Source organism: Seriola lalandi, unplaced genomic scaffold (genome assembly GCF_002814215.2).
Source record: "Seriola lalandi dorsalis isolate HSWRI2012SDOR001 ecotype SW California unplaced genomic scaffold, Sedor1 jcf7180002054518, whole genome shotgun sequence".
NCBI lineage: Eukaryota > Metazoa > Chordata > Actinopteri > Carangiformes > Carangidae > Seriola > Seriola lalandi.
In genome coordinates, this window is record NW_019525071.1 from 84,796 (window position 1) to 101,837 (window position 17,042).

Consider the following 17,042-nt stretch of genomic DNA (forward strand, 5'->3'; position numbering starts at 1 on the left):
TTGACAGAAACGGGATTATCAAAAGATATGATGATAAAAACATCATTCGCTTTGTCATTGGGGTAAGCTGTGATTTAATATATCTCATTGACTCTTTTTTACTTAATGAATAAAATTTGTTGATTACATTATTGTTTAAAACAGTTACATGTGGTACACCTCAGGGATCAGTTCGTGGAACTGTTCTGTTCACTGCTATGTGGATGATACACAGTCAGAAAAAAACAATAGTTCAGACATGGTTTTACCAGCATGGGAAGAATTAAATATTTTGTCTGTAAATTTCCAAACTCAGCCTTCAATTGTGTAACTTTTATTTATTCCAGTTTTGAGTTGAATATTTCGCAAAACTGTGTTGTTTGTCTTTTACTTGGAGGTACTTTATAATTTCAAGGAGCATTCTGGTTTCAGGTCAAAGATGCTAAGTTGGATAAATTTGAGGTCATTGCTTCACAACCGACAGAAAAATATGTCTTCAAGATCGAGAACTACAACGGACTCAAGGGAATACTGGAAAACGTTCAGAAAAGGATCTTTAAAATGGAAGGTGATTTATTTTCCCCTCTTTGTTTGATAATTTTGTTAGAAAAATCCTGAGAAAACATGAACTAGTTTTGTCTCATATTTAGGCTCCAGTGTGGCTCGGGCAGGAGACATAGCTGGTGAAATGTCTCAGAGTGGATTCAGTGCCGTCTTCTATAATGTGAGTAAAGTCAAAAATGCAAAATCTGGACACATTTGAAATCTACATCTTTAACCCATAGTAACTAGAGTAAATGCTCACAGCGCTGTCTAACTATTCATACATACAGGTGCAGATAAACAGTATGTTTGACACTATGAACATAAAACGTTTAAATAACAACAGAGGAAAACATTTATTTTTATTCCTCAAACAACAAAATAAAGACCAATAAAGGGTTAACATGCTAATGCATGTAATATTTAGCACTTTAGCATGGTTGACATGGTTATTCATTATTTGACCACTGGGATTTTCGGATGCCTGTTCAGTGATTTCCTCTCTGCTGCTTCACTCGACCAACCAGCCTCAATTAAAGTAGTCTAACTGCAGCAAGTCAGACTGGGCAGTTGACCGGATTACTCCCAACATAATTACTGTTGGAAGCACCACTCTTTTCAAGTCAGGTCAAATTTTATTTGTATAGCGCCAATTCACAATAAGTTTGTCTCTGCTCCAACCAGACTTGCATATTTCTGTTAACAGGATACACTGATCCTGAGTTCAGTGGGATCAAACAGCTGGCAGGGCTCTCTCCAAAACCTCCGTGAACAAAAAGAAACACAAATTGAAGATCCACACATGCAGAATGACTCCTACATGGGTAAAGGATTTTTTTTTTTAATTTGGCTTGGTGTATGCATAGATAAATTACCTCTATCAGTTTCCAGTGTAAATGATGTAAAAAAAAAAAAAAAATGTTTTTGGCACCTAACTGGTCCCACTGCGTTCATCGTGGAAAACATTCAAATCTGCAGCTTCAACAGGAGATAACTGGAAATACTTTTCACAGTAAATTTTGTCAGCAATGTCACCCATAGAAAAATTTGTTCAGAGGCTAGAGTGGGTGACATCACACAGAGTGGGAGAAGGTATTAAACTGTACTGAAAGTTTCTGTTTAACTCGTCCTCGTGGTCACAAATTTCACTCATCACTTTTTGCCATGAGCATAGGCAAATCTGTTTTCTTTCACATCATGTAACTGTCTACACATTTTGCTTCATGAGCCTCTGAGTCACAGAAGTACCATCCAACTGCCCCATAGACTGCAACACAAATTAAGAATCTGACCTTTGAATAGAGACAGAAATTATCCTTTTTTTTCAACTCACTCTATTTTCCATAATTTTGACACCAGAAACACAAAATAAGTCCAGCAGTGCTCACAGCGTAAAAACTTTCATCCAGGTGACAGCAGGAGTTCAAGTGGTGTGCCAAGCCAAATCTCACTAAAAATGTGAGTCTCACTGAGGGGGACAGAAGCTGGTACCATCACCATGGCAACATGAAGAGAAGCTAGCTATACACAGCTGATGGACATTTAGTCATTACCACTTACTCTGGTCTCTGGGCTGTTTACACAGGCATCTGTTTCACACTGCTGCTACATACTGTTTCCACACTACGTACAAGACACATTACACCACAATTTCTTCAGAAATTGCACTTTGTATTTTTATATTTGTACTTAAACTAAACGCTTCCATCACTGCAGTAAAACCACTTTGATGTGAGTGAACATTTAACAGATTACATCATATGTGACTGTCACTGTTGCAGGAAACTCAGTATCTGTTGGACGGAAGAATGATGCTCCTCTATACTTCACGGGTGCACCAAGATTTGAGCAAAGAGGTCAGGTCATATTTTTCAGACATGATTGCGAGAACTGGACCGCAGCCCAAAGACTAAATGGAGAACAGGTTGGTCACTGTGTTGTTTTCTATCTGCTTTATCATGCATATTGTTAACAAATGATTTCTTGTACTTGAATGAGACTGTTTGAAATGCAAAGAACATCTACCCTAACTTTACATGTGTGAATTTCTTGTGTTTGACTCTTTAGTCATAGCACAAAAGTAAAACAGACCAAGTACTGGTACACAGCAGTCCTGCTGGCCCACAACGTCTGAAAAGCAGCGTGCACCATTTTGGCTTCATTGTGGGAAATTTTGAGGGTCATTGTGTATTTTAAAGTAATTGTTATTTTAATCAAGAGAATTTGGAATTGGTTTTGTCAACTTTGGTAAAGGTTTGGATCTTATATATCAAATTTCCAGTTTTCACTACAATGCCCCAAGCCACAGTTTTCCTTTTTTAAGAATTTTTTTTTTTTTTTTTCTTCTGACAGTCAGAGTGAGTGAAACAGGAAATGCGAGGAGACAGAAAAGTATGACATGCAACAAATATCCCTGGGATGGAAGTCAAACCATGGATGTTGTGGTTTGATGGTAGTCACCTTAACCATTCAGCTACCACTTCGCCCCATGGATACACTATGTTCTCTTCTTAAAGCCAAGCACCTCTAGACACTGGATTTGTACATGTTTGCAATGGGACACCAGTAATACCACTTGACATTTGGCAGATTATTCCGTGAAATCTGTTGGGATGTTGTTGAGGTGTGGCCAATATTCGCCAAATAGTCTTTCTAAAAGGAGCATCAGCTTGTTGAGATTTAAAAAAACAAAACAAATTAGAATGCCATCCACATGAAGTGATGTTGTGGATGTTGATTGGTTCATGATTCTGGGCAAGCGGCTCTAGAGATAACACAAATAGTGAGGAGGACATGGGAAGAAATCTTGATGAGCAGATATTGTTTGTCATGACCAGTGCAGTGGGATTATAACAAATCACTGTTTTCTTGGATATAAAAAATATGTTTTGTATATGTAGGACAGTGTATATTTATTTTATTTTTCAAATTAATGATGTAAATCCTCTTCGTCTTCACATTTTCAGATTGGTTCATACTTTGGTGCAGAGCTGTGCTCAGTAGATATCGACTCAGACGGTAACACTGACTTCCTGCTGGTGGGAGCTCCACTGTTTAATCAGCCTCAGGAGAGGAGAGAAGGCCAGATCTACGTCTACGCACTGACTGATGAGGTGGGGGCTGCCATAAAGCCTCAGATTCAGTGTGACGCTATTTAAGCTTTCATGAGGTTACTGAGAGAAAATTAATGCTTTTGTTTTCTTAATCACTTACCTTATGTTCTCATTTCGCACAGATGCAACTGAGAAACGAATTGAATGTGACAGCGTCATCCATGGGTAGATTTGGTACCACAATCTCCAGCCTTGCAGACCTGAATGGAGATGGACTCCGAGACGTTGCTGTCGGAGCCCCCCTTGAGGACGACAACAGGGGGGCTGTGTACATCTACCTTGGAGACAGACACAAAGGGATACGCAGCACTTTCAGCCAAGTGAGGCAGAAAAACATGAAACATGTTATATCATTTAACTGCTTAAGATGAGATAACAGCCGACTTCCTGGCTGTTCACCATGCGGCAGGCAAGAAAAAAAGATGAATATCAATCAGTAGTGCAACATCTTCACTAGTATTAGACATACACTATGTTCTTATTTGCCAATAGATCAGGCTAAAACTGGCTTTAAAATAAACCTTGGAATCCATTCTCTGTTGCTATGACTGCAGAGAGGACATGTTTAACCTGTCGGGGAAATCTGAAGCTTAGCATGGAACTGATCAAACTAAAAATATTAAAGACCCCTGCCAATGAAAATCATATCATGTTTTTTTATATAATACAAGACATATCATGAGCGAAATAAACAGTCAACACCATAGCTGAGTATCTCACATCTCTAACAGATACTAACTACGCTGACAGTTCTCACACGTCTGCTAGTCTTTGATTTTGGTTACAAGAGACTCCTCATCTGAGTCTGGGTCTGACTGAGGCTCAAACATGTGGCTGAGTCTCTCTCCTCTAACCATCTTGAAACGCCCTTCTCTTTCACTTGTCTACCTGGAGCGAGCAGGTGGTGGTGGGCGGGGCTCAAAACCTGATTCAGAATTCCTCAATGAGGAAGAAAGATCAGAAGCTACCAGCTGCAGTTTTGTCTGAAAACCATGTTAAACAAAATATTAATCATAGAAGAAGATGTTTACATAGTTTAAAACATATCTGGAGAGGAACGTTAAATACTAGTACTAAATATTAGCTACAGGTCAGATTTTGTTTTAATAATACTGGTTTTTACATTCAAACACATGACCATCCACCAGAATCACTGTAAATGTGCACCATATGTCTCCACCACCCCTTTAATGAGTATCCTCAAATATGTGCACGAATCAGTTTCAACTGCCAACTCTCTGTTATTCCAGAGAATCATGGGACAGAAAATTAAACGTGGGCTGAGATTCTTTGGACAGGCCATCGCTGGGGACATCGACCATGGAGACGACGGGCTCCCACGTATTGCAATTGGATCACAGGCCACGGTTATTGTCTTAAGGTATGTCTTAAGTATATTGTATATGAATGTAGGTAAGTAGAGTATGTAGCAGCATCTGTCTCAAATTAATTTATACATGGCTTTGCCAGAACAGAATGAGACAACCGGAAGTGTGGGCTAGTGTTAGGTAGCCTGTTTATCCGTTCTTTATTAGTATATTGTCATCTTTTGTCTAATCAATGTCTTTTAGGTCCAGGCCTGTCTTCAATGTCTTTGTACATCTGTCTTTTCAACCTGAGGAGATAAGCACTGAGAAAAATGACTGCATAGGCAACACAGATGAAAATTTACCCATGTTTACCCTAACAGCCTGCTTTGACATGGTTGGAATGACAAAGAGCAAAGCAGGTGGGGACCAAAGCCAATAAGGGAGTGTGTTAAGTTAAGGGGAGGGGCCAAATATATATATATAAAAGACTAACTTAACACCCCATATCTCTTTGCAGGGCCGATGAACTCAGGACTGAATATCTCATACACGCTCGACGTGGATGCAACAAAACAAAAATATCGGGCTTTCTTCAGTCCAACTGATGGGAAAACTAGGAATCTTACTGCTACCTGTGAGCTGAGGGAGAAAGAAACCTGCTTCAACTACTCCATCTACATGCCAGTATGGGACTTTTTCAGGCTATACTCATTATATTTATTTTAAATGAAGTATCTACAGTCATGGTCAAAATTATAGGCACCGCTAAATTTTTAAGTACAGAAATTAGAATATCTTCAGCAATAAATGCAAATGAACCAATTTGTATAACCAGAATATTCAATAAAATGTCCAGTTTTTAAATGTATTTTTAATATAGTGAAATCAAAAGTCTAGACATGCTGGACACAATTATTGGCATCGTTTCGAGGAAATTAGTTTCTAAAACAAAGTGAACAGATAGGACTCACCTGTGCTGAACTTCAGTGTTCACTTTACCTGAATTAGCCAATGGATGATGTTTTTACTGCATAAAAAGGGGCTGATTGTTTCCAGTTTATTGTCCACAATGGTGAAGACAAGAGAGCATCAGAAATACTCCTATCAAAAAACATAACAATTCCAAAGGCTACAAGGCAGTCACCAAAGATCTTGAAATCCCTGCTTCAACACTTAAGGCTGTAATGTTAGTTAGATTGTTTCACAGTCGTAAAACTGTTGAGATACTTCCAGGATGTGGCGCTAAGAAGAAACTCAATGAGAAGTCTACAAAGGTTGGTGCAGATTGTGCGGAGTGGTGGTTTCAGCCCATACTATACACTGCACACTGAACCAAGTAGGGCTCCATGGGCGGAGACCAAGGAGGGACGCCATTACTGAAAGGCAGAAAAAGGCAAAACTAATGTTTGCAAAAATGTTCATAGATAAGCTGATTTTGTTTTTTTTTCAACATTTCAAATCCTGTATTGTTTACATCTATGTTTTCCATATATCTTGTGGTTCATTACCACCACCTATAGGTGAGTGGAATAGCATGAAAAATTTACAGGGCTCATCTCACCCACAAAGCGTGTGCATATGCATCCTAATGCAGGCGTGACAAACAAAATGGTAAAAAAAGGCTCCATATCACTACTACAGGCAAAACTTCCAGAGGTGACAGTTAATTTTGACACATTTAGTCATGTTTCTTTAATTATTCTTAATGATGGGGCCAAAGTTCTGAAATTCAATTTCATAGTCTATTCTATCAAATAAAATGTGTCAACAAAAGCAATAATTAAGTCAGTGTTACAATCTATTTATTTGTGCCGTTAGAACGTGTCTTGCAGAATATACAGATAACACTTTTTTTTTACTTGCAGAAATGTGTGGAAGACACATTATCACCCATCAGCATCAGACTAAACTTCTTCCAAGTGGACATTGAGAACATGAGTGCTGTCCTCAACGTGGACAGCAACAGGCAGGCTGTTGTTGAGGTATGTACAGTAAGTCCATCAGAAGACTGCAGTTATATTTGCATCTTTATTTAAGTAACAAATGGCACCAACACAAATATATTTCACACGTGTTTAAAGATGCTATATATAGGTTTTTGCTATCGCTACTTATCCAACATTAACATTTATAGCTGTTTACTTACCAGTCAAGAAGAAATTTTGCAAGTTCAGCATCAGACTTCCTCCCTTTACTCTTCCATTTCTATCATTTCTTTTCTTTTACTGAAGTTAGCATTCAAACCAGCTAGCCCCAGCCTATAGTACTCTGCAGTTGCAAGTCACTGTAGCGCCAAGGCTGACTCAGTTCAGCGTGAGAGGATGAAGAAGTCGCGCTGATCAGAGATCGTATTCTAACCTGTCATTTGTGGACCATTAACCACAGCACCACCATCCACTCCTGTTGTGCAGCAGAGAAAACTTACATATAGCACCTTTTTAAATGGAAAAACAACCAGAACTCTACACACTACAAGCATAGGAAGTGTGATGATAATTATGTGGTTTCTCTCAGTTCAACATGAGCTGTATGGAGCATAAAAGGAGCCATTTACCAAGTTTCATTTTGTTTGTTCTCTATGTCTACAGTGGCATTTTTTTCTGACTTGCTCTCTGTTTTAGTGCGACCTGAACAAAAATGATTACTGTGTTTCACAGGTTCCCTTTAAAATGTAATGTTGAGAAAATGACACCCGTCTTGATGAACTTGAGATGGACTTCAAGTACGAACATCTGACAAACAGCAAGACTGCAGCACAAGAACTCAAATTACTCTGGATAAACAAGCCATAATTGTGTTTAAGAAAAAAAAATTAAGCAACCATAATGTGTATATTGTTACTTTCATACTGATGTGGGCAACTGTTGTACTCCGACATATACACTACAATTACACTGACCGTCTTGATATAACCACTGCATTCTCCTCTTTCCTGTCTCATGTTGATGCCACTCACTACTCATTCATGTTAATAAATTATTGTAATCAAGTATAATCAGCATGTACGACAAACATAACACATCCTACTGTATATGCACAGCATACAAAAGTTTGTGGTGTAGTATTGATGAAATGTATTACGTTTGTCATTCTGCAAGATGTAGCTTCTGTACCTTGCAACAAAATATGACATCAAAAGAAAAAACCCTTTGTAAAGTTGTGACGACTCTTCTTAATCAGCTTAATAAACCAGCATGTATCCTGATTTGCCCCCAGTCATTTGAGTTGTTAATGTTGGTGTCTGATATGCTTCTGTGATTTTTGAGTTCTGCCTGGGCTAAAAATCTAAAAGTAATGTCTGGGAAAATCTTCAAATACATTTTGAATGAATGATGAAATTCTCTCTCATAACCCTACATGTTTATATACACAAAACAAAAATAAAAGTTGTAGTACAACTGTAAAAATTCAGAAATACAGCACAAACTTTATGTATGCAGCACCACTGTAGAATTGCAGTCTGAAGAAGCTTGTAGGTTTTACATTTAATACAGATTTAAATGTGTTTGCCCCTTGTCTGACCACAAAGAAAGGGCAAATACAAAGAAAACCATGATACACTCAGTTGATAGCTTATTAGGTCTTTTGTGTTCATTTTCAAAAAAAGTAACTGTACATAAAAAACTGGCAATATAAAGATGGATGACAAATTCAAAGAAAAACCTGAAACAGGATGACAACGCCCCCATCCATAGGGCATAGCTTCACTGTCACCAGAGCTCAAGCCAACTGAACACCTATGGGAGATTTCGGACCCACACACTGGACAGCGCTCTCCACCACCATCATCAAAACATCCACATGAGGGAATATCCTTTGGGAGGAATGGTGTTTATTTCTCCAAGATGCGTTATGTTGGTTCCTGCTTCAATCTGTCACCCATCTGTATGTACCAACACTCATCGCCACTCTTTGATGCTTTGATATGATTCAAACAAAGCTTGTGGAAAAGGTATGATTGGGTCGATATCCTAGTAACTGAAAACAGTTGATTTTCACACTAAAACATCCTGATAAAAATATAAACTCATACAGGTTATAAAGCTCAGCACATCGAGCTTTGATTGACACAATAACTACTTTCATTTTAACAGTTTAAACACTGGTGCGACGTTAATGTCCGAGGTGGAAAACCGAGGTGTCTAAACTCTTAAAAAGGTCCTTCAGTGGTGTCACTGCCACTTTCCCATTTTCCCGCTTTCCTTCCTCTAAAGTGTGCTTCAGTCTCTGTCGGTTGTGGCGCTGCATCAGCTGCACCGCTGGTTTGAATGGCAGGTTGTGTGTGCCTGACTTTCTCACCTGAGGTTCGGTCGTGGCCGGACTGCTGAGGGTTGACCCAACTGCGGCCTCCACGGAGATCAGGGAGGTCTGAAAGGAGGGCTGGCGCCCTCTTGAGTGTGCAACTGTTTTCTCAGTGGACTGTTGGTGGGAAGATTGAGTCTGAGGAGCAGATTACAAACAATAACAAGAAAACAGGAGAAAGAGGCATAAAGTTATCAGCAACCACACAGTATCCAGAGAAGGGCAGAATACAAAACTGACCTTAAAGCCTAGAGTCTCACGCGGCCAATGGGAATCATCCCCAACAGCATGAAAAGCATGTGTGTAACATGGCGAGGAGGCAAGATTCTGTATTATTGCACTTTCAATAATTCCATGAAAATAAAAAAAATGACCTTACCCACAAGTACTGTCTATGTATGTATGAAAATAAATGGGGTATAGGTAGAGTAATAGCAAAAATAAAAAGTAAAAGTAAGTAAAAGTAAAACTAGAATTCCCGCCTCGTGCTTGTCTGCCTCCGCCACTCAGACTAGTTTCAGGTTACATCCCTGTTTATCCAGAGACATAAAATAATTTGTGTGAAAGTTTGTCATAATCGCTGTGTGAAGTCTTGAGTTATGGCTAAAAATTGTTTTATGAGGTCACCGTGACCTTGACCCGGTGAATGTTTGCACCAAATTTGAAGAAGTTTGATCAAGGCGTTACTCAGATATCGTGTCCACAAGAATAAGACGGACAGACAACCCGAAAATAATATGCCTCTGACTGTCGCCGGCGTGGAGCCCTAACAATGGCTGTGTCATGGTAACAAAAAGCTGCGCTGTTCTTCTTACAGTTAAAATACCTACCATGAGTTGCTTCTTTCGTCTTTTCTTTTTATTACTCTTCTGCTGTTGCTCAACAAAGACGCACCCCGTGCTTCCTTTATGCTTCTTTTCACTTTCTGAAATACAATTACAACCACAGACCTCTGCTCAGTTCTACCAGGGTGACAACATTTTATACACGGACAGGAACATACATTTCTTTAGCAGAAATGTTAAACACGCTGCATACCTGAAGACGCACCGGTCTGAACACTGTCCTGTTGCTCTCCATCCTGTTGGTACGGGCTCAGGCTCAGAAAGAGAGTCTTCAGGACTGAATTTGCAGTGGCTGCCAGTGCGGGTCAAACAAGGCATTAACCACATATTTCAGCTGCACAAATCTGCCTTTCACACTAGTACTCAAGTGTCAATGTGTGGCGTGTCCTTACCTTTGGGGGATGAGACGTCAGGCAGCTGCTGATGAACCAGGGCTGGAGATGGATCTGTACTGTCATCACAAGGAGGCGGACTGGAGGACGTCTCACTGAGGGAGTTGGACACAAGGCTACAGACGGGATTCACCTGCTGTTTAGCAGGTTGATTTACGGGCCCAGATAAATCATTTTTACTTTGGGGACTACAGGAGAATTTAGGAGAAGTTGGTCTGTGAGAAGTTTGTTTGACGTTGGTTTTGACTCGAGGTGGGAGAGGTGTCTCTAAAGTTGAAGCTTTTTGTTTAGAGTTTGATAATTGCGATGTATGATCAGCTGACTGGTTTGAATGATCCGGTTGGGACTGTGTGCATGGGTGAGGAGCAGCACTGAGAGGGGCAGCAAAAAGACTGTGGAAGGCTGAGGCCTTGTCAGTTTTAACTTCTTTATCTTTACTTCTGTAATGTGCAGGTTGTAGAGTAGGACAGGAAGATTGATTAAAGCCTTGAGGACAAGCACTTATAAAATCTGGCGTTGGCTTCAGGCTGTCAGTGATGGGGTGAAGACTATAATACTGACTTTTCTGGGTTTTATTACATCCATCTGACAAATCGCCACAAGGAGCCGTTTTACTGCTGCACTCTATTGAGGTTTCACTGAAATAATGTTGTTGTGCGTCAAGTTTGAGGCCAGGTTGTGTCTGTTTGGAGGGCTGATGGATCTCAGTGGGTTGTCTTGCGGCTAAATGATGACTGACACAGTTTCCAGAACCACTCGTCTTAGCGGAGCTGGTGACTGATTCAGCAGGAACAGCAGCTCTACCTTTAAACTCTGAGAAACCTGAAGAGGGACAAAGAAGCTTTAACAAGGATTGTGAGTTAGATGTCAGACCAGAGAGATGTGGCTTCAGCTGTGTAGGATGTTTGGGAGTAAATGTCAGGCTTTTGCCCTTCCTGGGTTCACTTTTACACTTCACTGAGTGTGTAATAATGTCCACGGGCAGGTGTGTGCCTCCTTTCAGATCTCCTTTTCTTTTGGAGGACACGGACTTCTCTGCCTCTGTCGCAGGGGAATCCAAAAACGCCGGCTTGACTTCATGGGAAGATCTTAGAGCAGGTTTCTGGGACGCTGGCATTTCCCCACCTCGTTTGTCGTGATCCTCGCAGGCCAGAGTAAGATCAGGGCAAGTCTCCCGAACAGTGTGCACTTGAAAACATGACAAACTGTTAAACATTTTTTCCTGGGATTTATTTGCTTCATTTCTTCTTACCAGAGGATCGGTGAGCTCTTTGTTGTCAGTTTTTGAAGTATAGGATACGTTATGTGCAGTAGGAGGGGCAGGTATCTGGCCAAACGTAGAGTTTCCTACTGATTTAAAAAAACTGACAGAGTAGGGGGCTTCACTTTGGTCTGCAGCGCAATCAGAAGACGTGTGTGCAACAGAGAGAGGCGCAGATTCTTCACTTCCAGGAGTTGTATAGAAACTAGGGAATGGTTTGAACAGCTGAGGTCCAAGCACTGCTTCGACTGAATAACAAACTGGCTCCTTGTGATTAAGGTTAGTTGACGGGGGACTGTGAGGGTGGGCGCTGTGTGATGCCTGTGGTGGGTCGGCTGTGTTGTTATCAGACGGCTGTTCAGTCGGACATAACAAGGCCTCCTGCTCAGCATTTTTTTCTCCACTGTTGTAGAAGGTGGGTCTGAAAAATGAAGAGTAAAAATATCAAGTGATCACAACTCGTATGGATGTTTAATTATTAGATAAACTACAATAAAATAATTATACTGACACTTTAACAGGATCACAATGACAGGTGTGAGTTTTATGTGTATACCTGACTGGTTGTATGACTATATCAGGAGTCTGATCTGCGTCTGTGATTTCTGGCCCGTCTGTGTTCGCTGGCTCTCCTTGTGATTCCTGTTCGGTTTTCTTTCTAAGTTCATAGAGGTCGTTTTCCCGTTTTAACACCTGCAGTGAGAAGTAAACCACATGCCTGCGTTTTCAGTACACAGCAATAAATATAAAACATTTTCATGGCAGGTTTTTTTTTTTTTTTTTTTTTTTAAACATACACACCTCATCCAACAGTCGGTTTGTGATCTCATTAAGTGGCTCATGGGAAAACTTGCAATCTGCTCCCTGAGAACACTTTCCTTTTTTATGGAAGAACTTGCAAGGAAAAGACTGTGCAGCTTAGTAAAGGTAATATCACATATTCTACAGCCTCCAGTTTGTAACAATAACTCATCACTGAAAGGAAACAAATTATTGCAGTTAAATCAAAGGATATTGTGCATGTATACACAGCTCTCCCCTTTCATACAGAATCCTTGGATGTAGAATTTGCAAGCTTCTTTGATGAGATCGTTGTGACCCTGAATGTGCTCCAGTTGGCAGTCGTCACCCTGCAAACAGGAAAGAGAAAGAAAAAAAATGTTAGGACACTGTAATCTGACATTTTTCAATCTTTCAAGTAACTTAAACTTGTCAATTTTGATGTAACCTGCCTTGATGCACCTTCCCCAAAGGAAATGTCGACAAAGTAACCGTCCATCCACTAACAACGCATTCATGTCCTTGAACTCATCTGTCATGAATCTTGGGCGTTTCACTTGAACATCCTAAGAGGAAAGACGAACAAGAAAATTAGATTTGTGACAAAATACTATTTTTTTATTCATTTTTGTTGGATTCTCCCAGATACTGTTTCTGATGCAAAAATGGATTCAACTTTGTGTAAGAGACTTGTGTTTCCTTAAAAAGCAGTTTACATCCATGCCTTTTTATCATCTGACCCAGTTTTAGGAATATTACATTTTTCTCAGTGTGCAGCTGAAAGGCAAACAACAGTAGGCGGGGCAACACGCAAGCGTCCTTCATTCATACTTGGCTGATGATGGCTAACATCTATCCTGACAGGCTCACCTGCTTGCCATCTCTACGCTGACCGTCTCCTCCACCTTTCCTTGCAGTGGCTCCAGTTTGATGACGTCCACCTCTATTGGTATGTCTCCATTTATCCTTCTGTTGATGCTGATGTTTGTTCTCCTCTGTCCTCTTCTTCTGCAGTTGCTTGCTCACATTACGGTTATTTCTAGCTTTGTAATTCTGACCTCTGTGATACATGTTATTGTGGCCAGCTTTATCACTATGGTTATGTATCATTTCTTTGGTGAAGCCAAAACCTGCAGGTTTATTGTCAGTGTTCTGCACATGGTTGTCGTCTTCAAAGGATGCAGTATTATATGTCCACTTTGTCTGGCCTCGATAACGTTTCTGTGGGAAGAAAATCAATAGAAATTAAAATGTAAATAGATGCCTGCCAGTATTTTAAGGTTTATCGTGTTTGACAAGTCCATAAATACAAACTTATGTTGTGCAGACAAACAGCACAGAACCCATATGATTTCATTTTAAATTACACTTGAAGGTAGACCTAGATAGACTAAATACAACAGTGCAGCCGATACGTTTTAATGTTCCATTTTTATTGGAATTCATTTAGAGAGGTACTGATTAAACTTCATGGTCATTTTGGATGCTGTAGTTTGTCCTAGAGGCATTTCTAATCTTTTGTCCCATACACTCAAACCAATGACAGAACTCTAAATAATGTGTAATATTAGACTAATTACCTCATGTTTCCTGTGTATTAATTGATTCAGCTCTCCTTGTCTTCATTAGTAGAAACATTGTTCTGAAACAATGAACTGAATGATTTGTTTTTCTTCAGGGTTACAACAATCTTTACAGTTTGCCCTTTGCCCTACTTGAACTTCTGCTGCTGATACATTGTTTATCTCATTTAAAAGATGCATTTCTCAATCACTGATGTTGAAACTGTCAGTGGTGTTGATTTGACTTTAGATTAAAGAGGTGACTTTCATATTGTCAACTGGATTCCTGATAAAAGGTCCAGGACCGCAATGTCACAACACAGTACTGACAGTAAATGCAAATTTTACATTTTCTTTTGCATAATTTCATCTTCCTACACAGCTGTGTAGCACTCAGTTTAATAAATAAGAACCTGAACATTACAGCCTTCGTGACTCCAGGCCTTATTGCAGGTCTGTTGTATTAGACTGCATTAGTATGAGCCAGGGGAATCACATAAATCCGTGGTAACTGTATTTAAAATTATGCAGAATGAGCATTATAGCAACTACTGAATGTCAATAATAAGGACTCACCTAAATACATAACACAGAAATAGGAAAGAGTTTAATATCAAAGTTCAGGTAACTATTGGCAGACACATTATATATCCAACTTATATGGGATCCAAACGTCTGCAGCCACTTGACAGTGGAAAAGTCAGAAAGTAAGTGTTTAGGGAAATGATGTGTAGAGTGCCACAGCAGCTCCCAAGATGTAAGGTCCCTATAATGTGCTTGTGCTATCTCTGTCTCTGAGTAAAGTGTGATTACACACAGATTAAATATGAGATGCTAACTTTACCATCATAGTTCATTATAGTTCAAGTTCAACACACCTTCTTGTCAGGGCCAGTCTGCTCACCCTGCGTTTTCCTCTTTCTGGCATTTCCTCTTTGACCATCAACACTCTCGTTCCTGTGAAATAAAATGAATGAGAAATGAGGACGAAGGCCATTAAAACAAAACTGCTCCTTCACACACATCAGAGCTGATGGCTGCACATCACCTAACACATAAGTACCTGTGTGTAATGGATGTTTGACCAGGACTAGTCACATCCTCGTCGACAGCAGACAGTCTCGTGAACAGGTTTGCGAAAGACATTTTATTTCAGTAAATATTTGATGAAATTAGGATATTAAGATCTAAAAACTATCTTTTTACGCAACACGGGGGGGTGCTCGGGTGGGCTAACCAACACTGCCTCGCGCACATAAAACTTAAAATGAAAGCACAATCTCGGTGTTCTGCGGTTACCACCTGTCCCTGCCTGTTTATATGTGTGAGCCTGTCGAGGCTCAACATACTTCACTTTGAGTCCAGGTGCAGTAACTGTGTTCACATGGCTCCATACGTCAATTCATCCATCGTTTATCTCTACTTCCGTGTTTGCGACAAACGTCACCTCCCTGGACTCTACCAAATATGGACAGAGGAGGGGGAGACTCATTCACCTGGCGCCATCTGGTGATAAAGTTTTGTATTGCCTGGTATATTTGGTGACGTTGATAATATTTAAAGGCTGGGTGAACATTACAGTTTATTAAGAATAGATAAAACTGCTATTCACTGTCTCCACACTAAGTCGTATTCTTCCTAAACTCAGACTACATACCCTGAAACAAATTTTACATTACAACAGTACAACACGGAGATGCAGCTCTGGGTAAGGACTGGCTACCCCTTTTTTTTTTTTTTTAACACACAAGCCCAGGTAGCTAAATAAATCCGGCCCATACTCGGGCCACATGCTTGTTTTCTTCTGGCCCAGTATGTGCTCGGTTCGATGGCCCAAATCTGGTACGTATACAGCATGATTGTCAGATGCTACTTCCACATCTGGACCAATTCTGGTGCACACACAGAAAATCTCGCAACTGTGGGACAGTACCAGAAGATAACAGCTGAATCTGCCCAGATGTGGAAGTATATGGGCCTGACTCGGGCCGACGACACAGGCATGTATTGGGCCAGAAGTTTCATTTTTCTATCTGGGAGATATTATCATTTTTTTCTCTCAAAATTAAATTACAGCTCCAATTTAATAATTTGTCATTTGTCAATTGTTTGTTAATGGGCCTTCTTCACTCAAGATAATCTGACATGTCCCAGCAGTAAAACCATGGCTCTTATCATAAAATGAATGATGAATGAATTTCATTTAGATGCTTCAGTTTCAGCATCCTGGTATTGTGACTCAGTGTCATGACTTACTGGGATACTTGAACAGAACAGAGCCGTTGCTAATGTTATGACACCTGTGCTTTTCCCTAACCTCACTAAACTTGTATATGATAAAAATTAATCAATTAATCAATAAATTCACACTGACACAAGCTTACATACTAGCTAATCGCAGATGATCTAGATTTGGTCATAATTTTGTTATTATGAGAAACAACAGACATAGACATAGACATAGACACACACACACACACACACACACACACACACAGAGGTTGGTCGTATTCAGATCAGTTCTCTCTCAAAAACCTGTGTGCAGTTCAGTGATGTATACCCAACAATACTCACTGCATTTATCAAAAACCAATAGTGTAATTATTTCTTGAAATTTAGCTTTTGCAGGAGGTATAGAGAGGTATTATGTATTAATTTGTCTGTATTTAATACTGAGAGACAATTTGCACTTGAATTGCTGAGTAACATTTCATACAGGTCTACTCTGTACTCTTTAAATGGCAACAAGGGCCTTTTTTGTCCTGACAATAACTGACAACATGTCTCCCCCCACAAACAGATAATCACTTAGCAACTTTTTGATTAGATTATATCAAAATTAAATGGGATTAAAATGTAATTGAGTCCCCTTGGCTGAACTGTGAACAAGCACATTAATCAGAGAGAATGATAAAAGACATGTTAAAAAGACGAGATAGAAGCTGGACTTTGTTC

The 17,042-nt window shown here is 39.8% G+C and overlaps 2 protein-coding genes across 2 annotated transcripts in view; one reads left to right on the forward strand and one right to left on the reverse strand.

Moving 5' to 3' along the window:
• The window catches only part of LOC111660426 (integrin alpha-X-like), a 17,249-nt gene extending 9,099 nt beyond the window's left edge, over positions 1-8,150 (forward strand). Inside the window, 12 exon segments of the mRNA XM_087175927.1 lie at positions 1-62; positions 412-547; positions 630-703; positions 1,229-1,346; positions 2,304-2,446; positions 3,489-3,635; positions 3,758-3,955; positions 4,886-5,016; positions 5,207-5,364; positions 5,463-5,629; positions 6,811-6,927; positions 7,603-8,150. The exon segment at positions 1-62 is cut by the window's left edge and continues 36 nt beyond it. Coding sequence (XP_087032053.1) covers positions 1-62; positions 412-547; positions 630-703; positions 1,229-1,346; positions 2,304-2,446; positions 3,489-3,635; positions 3,758-3,955; positions 4,886-5,016; positions 5,207-5,364; positions 5,463-5,629; positions 6,811-6,927; positions 7,603-7,737 — 1,586 coding nt within the window. The 3' untranslated portion in view covers positions 7,738-8,150.
• LOC111660422 (uncharacterized) lies at positions 6,960-16,965 on the reverse strand. Its single transcript, XM_023413701.2, has 11 exons — positions 15,151-16,965; positions 14,966-15,044; positions 13,396-13,746; positions 12,978-13,091; positions 12,761-12,875; positions 12,547-12,656; positions 12,302-12,438; positions 10,485-12,166; positions 10,286-10,384; positions 10,078-10,172; positions 6,960-9,385 (listed from the first exon to the last, which is right to left on the reverse strand). Exons 1-11 carry the CDS (start codon positions 15,231-15,233, stop codon positions 9,059-9,061), a joined length of 3,192 nt encoding a protein of 1,063 aa, XP_023269469.1. The 5' UTR covers positions 15,234-16,965; the 3' UTR covers positions 6,960-9,058.
• Between the last annotated feature and the right edge of the window lie 77 nt (positions 16,966-17,042).

Coding starts and splice junctions, on each gene's coding strand:
- LOC111660422 (XM_023413701.2), bottom strand. CDS start 15,233: ATGTCTTTCGCAAACCTGTTCACGAGACTGTCTGCTGTCGACGAGGAT. Junction 15,045..15,150: donor CAAACATCCATTACACACAG/GTACTTATGTGT, acceptor TTTATTTCACAG/GAACGAGAGTGTTGATGGTC. Junction 12,167..12,301: donor ATAGTCATACAACCAGTCAG/GTATACACATAA, acceptor TTCATTTTTCAG/ACCCACCTTCTACAACAGTG.